Below are 7,709 nucleotides of genomic sequence, written 5' to 3'. Positions count from 1 at the left end.
AAAAGCTAGCTAATCCTACAAAGAAATATGCTCATCTACACAGCTGAAAAAGAGGTTGTTCTTAACTATATTGTGGAATGCCACTTGCTAGGTTGTATGTTTATAACTTCTCCCAACGTCCTTTTCACCCCAATGACCCCATTAATAATCCTTTTCAGAACTCCCTTTCTCTAAGTCTCTCTCATGCCCTAGCTACTTCATCGTGACATAGCCGTAAGAGTGTAAAACTAAGGTCACAATAGTTATTACTTATTAGTAAGAAATTAAGTGATAAGAGTCTTTTTGCGAGTTGAGTTTTTGAGGGGAAGAGAAATGACATTCTAGAGTAATCTTAGTGATGTATTCGATGGCTTTCAATCCCTCTCTTTTCTTTCATTCTCCCTAAAACTCAACTCACAAACATACCATAAGAAAATTGAGAGATCGAGTCTAATCTACTACAAATATTAACATACTAATATTTTCCTAATATATTTGATATGGTTTCAATGTTACTTATTTTGGTGTACAACCTCATCCAGATTGCATTAATGTAGTTTTTCAGATTGGTAGTTTTTCACAATAGCAAAAAGAATAATGTAATCGCCTCTGAGATTAAAATTGCCGTTTAATAAAAAAGTTAGTGTGAATGAAGCAAGGTTATTTCTTTAGGGGCTAAAGGTTTAAGGAATAAAGTATGGGAGATTGTGGGCTTGAGTTTTATCCATAACAAAAATAATTAAAAAGAAAAATGAGTTATAAGATGATATGATAATTATGGTGAGGGGTTGGAGTGAATGAAATTTAGGATTCGAGTCTTATTCATAATAAATATTAGCATATTAATATTTGTTTATAAAAAAAAACTTATTTGTGTGAAGGTTATTTCAGCATTATCTTTCTCTCTTTTTTTGGTACAAATCATCTTTCTCTTTTGATTCATCTCAAACACAAACCACACAATCAAGGGAGTAGATTTGTATGGTTACATTTTGTTTTCTTTGGTTAAAAGAGTAAAAGAAAACAAGTAAAAGTAAAAAAAAAATATAATATAGATATATGCAGATGAGTATATAGTTTGATATGCATAAACCATCATGGATAAAAGGTCATTTCTCACTTTATAAATGCCCATCTTTGCTTTCATTTTTCTTATATCCCCTTCATGTTCTGCTAAGTAGAAAAGAAGAGAGAAAATACATACTCATATCTATACTAAGGGCTGAAACATCTGCTCCTTTCCTTAATATTCTTTCTCCATTTTGTTTCCTCTCTCCAGGTTAGTGACCAAATATTAATGAAACATCATTTGAAGTCCCTTTTTCAGTGCTTCACCTCTTTTAGGATCAATCAACCTTTTCACTTAAAAACTAGATTTAGCAACAGAAGCTCTAGTAGATTATAAGCTATTACAAGCAAATGAAAAAAATTGGTGCTCTATTGGTTTTAATGTTGAGGGCTTAAAGGGTTGAAGAGGCTATAATGATGAGACTCCAAGTTTCCATTTTTTTCCTTTTCAGATTTCTTCTAATCAGAGAAAACTAGCTCTAGGACTAGAATTTTTTCATGATATGGTTTTTGTATAGATAAATATACTATTTTTGTGTGAGGAGATCGAAATTAAAATTGATGATGTTTCTTCACTTGATATTCAGCTTGGAACCATGGTTTTTCCAAACCAATCCATGTTAGTTTCTGAGCAGAGAAAGATTAATGGAAGGGGGAAGATTGAGATCAAGAGGATTGAGAACATCACAAATCGCCAAGTTACCTTTTGTAAGCGCAGAAATGGATTGCTGAAGAAGGCATATGAACTTTCTGTTCTTTGTGATGCAGAAGTTGCTCTAATAGTCTTCTCAAGTCGTGGTCGCCTCTATGAATATGCTAACAATAGGTACCTCCTGATTTCAACCCTTTGTTTTGTTTACAAATCTTTATCTTAATTTGTTTCAATTTTTTTTGTAACCTATTGGAAATGTTTCCGCTGCATTTTTAGAACATTGAATTTATGTTTTTGTTTATGGCAAATAGGGATAGATCTTTCGAAGAATTTGGTTCCAAAGAACATAATCATTTTTGTGATGAAGTTAAGATATAGCTAGTTTGTTTTTTCCTTTTCCTATGTATGTCTGTGACTAAGATTCACTTGTCTTTTTTTCCTCTCTATGAACTTTTTATGTTCATTCTAGTCTTCTTCCATTTTTTCTTTCTGTTTTTGATAACTTTGCTAGTTGTTGGTTTGGTGTGCACATAGATCTGGTGGAAGAAGTTAGATATCTATGGTTGAAAGTAGTAACAGGTCAGAATTTCGGAAGTTATGCATGTCTATGAGATCAGCCAATCCCTAATTCCTTATCTATATGGTTAAGCTGAATAAGGCTTAAAGCAAAATCTGTCATGCTTCCATTACACCCAATTCTTCCAACACAAAACTGTTCAACATATTGTCAATGATTTTAATTGATATGAAATTATATCTAAATAAAAAAGCAAGGGTTCTTAGGGTTTTCAAAAGGATGAGGGATGCCTATAACTCATCACACTCTCCTCATGCCCATGATTAGACATTGATTAGTGGGGATTTGATACCATATTAGAATTGTATTAGCTAAATTTAGCTCAACCCAAAAGCTAGTTAATGAGATGAGGGATACTTAAGCCTTATAAGCACTAACTTGGCTATATGGTACTTATCTTATTGGAAATACTTATATTTAGATAATGGTTTCCCTTCCAAACTTGAACTCAGTTTTTCCCCAAAATCTCACTCTCAGCCTCGGTAACAAATAACCCTAGAAATTAGGGTTTTATTAGAAACCTACTAATGAGTTGGGTAACAATTGATCTAGGGAATAAATAATTCTTTTATTTTCAGCCAAACAAAACTTCAAAAGGGTGTCAAAAGTTCAGATCTTTTAGTTTAATTTTCTACTTGTTTTAGGAAATGAAGTTTGGTAATTTCTGGTTAGGGCTTTAAGTTCTTGTAAGATTTTGTCTTGGTTGAAAGAATCTTTGGTCACGTCAGATACACTCACACGTGATTTTTTCAGTTCTTGACTTCTCTGACAAAAGTAATTTATGTCATGATTCCCATACTTGGTTATGTATCTTTTTACCTCTTGCAATCCCACCCAACCCTAAAGTTTATGTTCTCTTGTTCAAAGTTCAAACACTTCTTCTGTGAGAAACTATTTTATTAATTTCTTTAATTACCCCCTTTGTTGAGTTAAAGTTCTTTTACATAGCTTGAAAGCAACAAAAGACAAGGAAAGAGAGTGATGAGCCAGTGAGAGAGTGTGGACTGGCTTATCATAATTCCATTATTTCACCATTGTTAGCATCCTACACTGATCTTTGCATTTCCTCAAGATGTTGCACATATACTTATTCATGAAAGTTAGGGAGTGAGAAACAAAAGGAGAAGAGTTTCACATGGGAGAAATGCTTGATCTATAATGGTACAGTTGAAAGCAGAAGGTGACAGAATTAGTCTGCATAAAAAAGGTTAATATATAGAATTTATTATTTGAATACTCAAAACGTGAAACTCAGATAACACGCTATTGATAATAGTATCTTAATTGTATAACTATATGATATTAATGTTTTTCGAAAGGTATCAAATAGAAGTGTAAGAAATATGTTATTACTATAATTAAACACATAGACTAATAAGTGTACGTGGGCATAAATAATTAATTGCATGTGTAAGTAAATATAAATATTATATTTTTAGAATAATAAAGAGAGAATACTGTAAAGGGAAAGTGTGGGACTGAGGTAAATGAGGGCAGAGACGACGTACCACGATTTAGAGAGCCAATGGGAGAGTTCTGATCATTTTGGTTTCTTTCTTCAATGCAACTATTGCACCAGCTGAAATGGACGGCTGTGATGTATACTTCAGACAGAAAAGACCTAAAGGAAATCAATGAAGTCATCTTGCAAGAGTTTTTATCCGTAAATAATACAAATGAATGATGTATCATATATTTAATGTGTATAAAATTTAACACAAGTTTAAATTAACATAAGATTTTAAAAATCTTGAACTAGAGGGTAAATCTACTTGGACAATGAATTGTTAGTCATGGTAATTCTAAATTGTGTTTGTGAATATAAAAATATGAACCATGCAACCACAAATGTTACCATATAAGATAGCTGGAACACTTCACAACCATAACACTGGCAATTTAAACATGGTTGAGAGCATTATCCATTGTAGAAAGGATTTCATCCAAGTGGAAGAATAAAAAGTAGGTATAGAAATGGTTGAACCAATGATATTGTGGGAACATGTGCTATCGTGGCAGGGTCAGCCAATCAGTAGCTCGAGGATATTAAGGTATCAGTAGATTGCAGATATAGAAAACTATGTTCTTTCTTTTCTGTTTTTAAATTATTTTCGACTACTATTTTTTATACATTTTATATGAGTCATTTACCCAATACTTTAACATTTTATTTTTGTCACATCGAATCAGTTTGACATTGAGGTTCTGACTAATGATATCATTTGATGATTTTTTTGGTACAATGAAATAATTTGGTGTTTGCTTTTTTAAGGTTCTGTAAAGTGAGTGAGTTGGATGATTTGACCCTTGACCATAGGCCAGCTCTCTAGTTAGCCTTGAATTAAATTTGGCTATAGTTTCAAATTTAATTGAACACCACAATATCTTCCAACCTTTTTACTTTTTCATTCTGTTTATGCAAACAACAATTCACTATTAGGTCCTGTTTGGTATGCAGCAATGTTTTGGAGAAGAGTAAAATAAAAGACTTATTGTTTAAAGAGTGTGGTTTGTCTTTTAGGGTAAATTGTGAGAATGATAATGCTGATTTAAAAAAATTATTGTTTGATTTTATATAGAAGCTAGACAAACATATATTAATACATTGTGATTTTTCATATTTTCTTATAATTATTTTTACTTTATTCTTTTAATTACAACAAACATGAGAGGATAGGTAAGTCCAAAAAATGACGAGTTTCATGCCTAGGAAAGAAAGGCAATAAATAAAAGATGATTTATTTGGTGCCTATAAACTTGGAACTTGGAAGGGCATAGTGCATTCTTAGTTTTTTTTATATAATAACAAAAGGTATCTTTTTCTCCCATGAATCAGGAAGTAATCTTTTTCGGAATGTGTAGCTGCTCCTTTTAATATGTGCAGTTCCTAGTAATCAATGTAAACAATGAGACAGAAATAAAATATAACTGATATAACTTTGTAAGAGGATAGTTTTTGAAGGCACATAAATGAGTTTTATCACACCAAGGATCATAGCCTTTTATATTATTTTACATAATATATTAACTTTATATTTCTCTTAAACTTTAACTTTTTACTTGCAATTTGTTGATTTTTCACTTGGAATGGACAATAGTTATTTAGTAAATATATATCAATGACTACGAGCCATTTTGTAATTAGAAGATGCCACTTTCAAACCACTTATCATATCAATAATGCACAATGCACAAGAATTGTAAATGATATATTAGCATTGCAGTGTTAAAGCATCTATTGAAAGGTACAAGAAATCAAATTCAGATTCCTCTAGTGCTGGATCCACTTCTGAGGCTAATGCTCAGGTCTATATATTCCTTGCTCATTCTCTATTTCAGTATTTCTTCCTGTGACAACTTGATTAGGAACTAATTAAACAATGACATGCAAACACTAAAAATTCACAGAAAATGGAAAACATATGTAGTATTTATAAATAAAACTAACCCTTGTAGCCATGATTTATTCTATTTTCTCAGTTTTACCAACAAGAAGCTGCCAAACTGCGTGTGCAAATCAGTAACCTGCAGAATCATAACAGGCAAGTTAAATTTGTATTCCCTATATTAGATAGGGCTAGAATATAGTTTCATTGTAAAATGTGAGTTTATATGGTGCCTAGAATAAAGTTTAAAAAATAATCAGAAGCTAATAAAATATTGAACAATTCACCCTCATATACCATAACCTGAATACAAATTAGATATCTTAAAATTTTAATTTTCCATGATTTTGAAGTGCAAAGCCTTTGAAGGATCTCAAACATTTTGAATTCTTGTAACTTTTTATAGGCAAAGTTTTTTAAGGGGAGGAGAGTGTAATTAGTTCCTTTTAGCATTCATGCTGAAAAACTTTGAATTGCATGCAGGCAAATGATGGGTGAGGCTTTGAGCCCTATGAATGCCAAGGAACTTAAAAGCCTTGAGACTAAATTAGAAAAGGGGATTAGCAGAATTCGTTCCAAGAAGGTATTTCTTGTAATAACAAGGTTTTTACTTCTCTCTCTATATTTTTTTGAAAGTATGTATGATTTAATCTTTTAGCTGATAAGTCCTGCATTTTTCTGATTTTGACATTCTTCCTTTGTTTGTGTTATTTCCCAAACATCAATATCAGAATGAGCTGCTATTTGCAGAAATTGAATACATGCAAAAGAGGGTAATTATTTCCTTGTATTTATCTTTTAAATTTCCCATTCCTGTACCTTTGCCATCTCTTTGGAACTTAAATGGTTAAGTCATTGGTTTTGTAAAATTTAATTAATAATAATATCATTTTAACTTGTGATTGTGTTATAAGTGGCAAGTTGGCAACACTTCGCAATTTAAGTGCGTGTCTGATAATTTATAGCTAGATAGGGTTTGGAAAACTAAATTTGGGCATTCTTCAAATATTCCAGATGGTTTTGTTTTTCTTCATAACAAACTCAAACACTAGGAAAATTTGTATATTCCCCCAACTAACCTGAAGAGACATTTCTTGATTCTATATATTCCTTGCACTTAAAGCCCCTTGTTAAGAAAAAAAATACGTGCCTATATTATTTTTAATGAACAAAATAATATATATTAAGATAAAAGTCTATCCTTTGTATTTATGGGGTGCAGTTGCACCTTTAGTTCAAAAAAAAGATAGAACTGCAAGGATTACTCTAGCCCATATACACAAAATTGGTTTAACTCCTGAAGTTTGAAACAAAATTACTACATGTTTAAGACATCATGATATTGGATTGTTACACAGTCAGAAAATATGGAGGTGCCTATAACTTTATTTTATTTTTGCAAGTATACTAGAATTCCTCTTGAGTCTTGATTACCTTGAATGGCTTTGAAAGTATATACATATAATGTTACAGGAGATAGACTTGCATAATAACAATCAGCTTCTTAGAGCAAAGGTCTGTGTTACTTTCTGTCATCTATTCAAATGCTTTATATATGTGTTATCACTTATTATCACTTATTACTAGTATTATCACTTATTATATATGACTATATTATTGTTGATGGGGTTGTAGATAGCAGAAAGTGAGAGGAGCCATCATAACATTAATGTCTTACCTGGAGTTCCAAACTATGAATCTATGGAATTTCAGCAACAGTTTGACTCTCGTGGCTACTTCCAAGTTAATGGATTACAACCCAATAATCAGTATGGAAGGCAAGACCATATGTCCCTTCAATTAACGTAAGCTTCTTCCCTTACTAGTCTTCAAAATAATTCCATAAATTGATAATTATTGTTTTTATTAAAATGGCAACCCAGTGTACGAAACTCTCACTCAACGGATCTGGGGAAGGTAGATGTACACAACCTTTCCGTAAGCAGAGAGGATGTTAGCAAGATTTGGGTCACTAGCCAATAATAGTCATTACCTGTTAACAACTCATATATATTCATTATATATGTCTTGATGCATATATATATAT

General features: G+C 31.7%; 1 protein-coding gene across 4 annotated transcripts; it reads left to right on the top strand.

The window, feature by feature from the left end:
* LOC109361601 (floral homeotic protein AGAMOUS-like) lies at positions 1,078-7,533 on the top strand. 4 transcript variants are annotated; one of them, XM_019607102.1, is made up of 8 exons: positions 1,078-1,237; positions 1,632-1,873; positions 5,501-5,582; positions 5,757-5,818; positions 6,146-6,245; positions 6,394-6,435; positions 7,136-7,177; positions 7,298-7,526. In XM_019607102.1, exons 2-8 carry the CDS (start codon positions 1,644-1,646, stop codon positions 7,469-7,471), a joined length of 732 nt encoding a protein of 243 aa, XP_019462647.1. In that variant the 5' UTR covers positions 1,078-1,237; positions 1,632-1,643; the 3' UTR covers positions 7,472-7,526. The 4 variants fall into 4 exon arrangements, with proteins under 4 accessions (XP_019462647.1, XP_019462648.1, XP_019462646.1 ...); XM_019607103.1 differs by having other exon boundaries at positions 1,078-1,253; positions 1,631-1,873; XM_019607101.1 differs by having other exon boundaries at positions 1,078-1,258; positions 1,635-1,873; positions 7,298-7,523.

The sequence above is a fragment of the Lupinus angustifolius genome, chromosome LG12, assembly GCF_001865875.1.
Source record: "Lupinus angustifolius cultivar Tanjil chromosome LG12, LupAngTanjil_v1.0, whole genome shotgun sequence".
Taxonomy (NCBI): Eukaryota; Viridiplantae; Streptophyta; class Magnoliopsida; order Fabales; family Fabaceae; genus Lupinus; species Lupinus angustifolius.
Note: the sequence above shows the minus strand (reverse complement) of the source record. Positions and strands in the feature narration are given on the sequence as shown.

Excerpts from the sequence above, each read along its gene's own strand:
- LOC109361601 (XM_019607102.1), top strand. The coding sequence starts at position 1,644 with ATGGTTTTTCCAAACCAATCCATGTTAGTTTCTGAGCAGAGAAAGATT. Across the intron at positions 1,874-5,500 it reads TATGAATATGCTAACAATAG|TGTTAAAGCATCTATTGAAA; the intron begins GTACCTCCTGAT and ends TTAGCATTGCAG. Across the intron at positions 6,436-7,135 it reads TTGAATACATGCAAAAGAGG|GAGATAGACTTGCATAATAA; the intron begins GTAATTATTTCC and ends ATAATGTTACAG.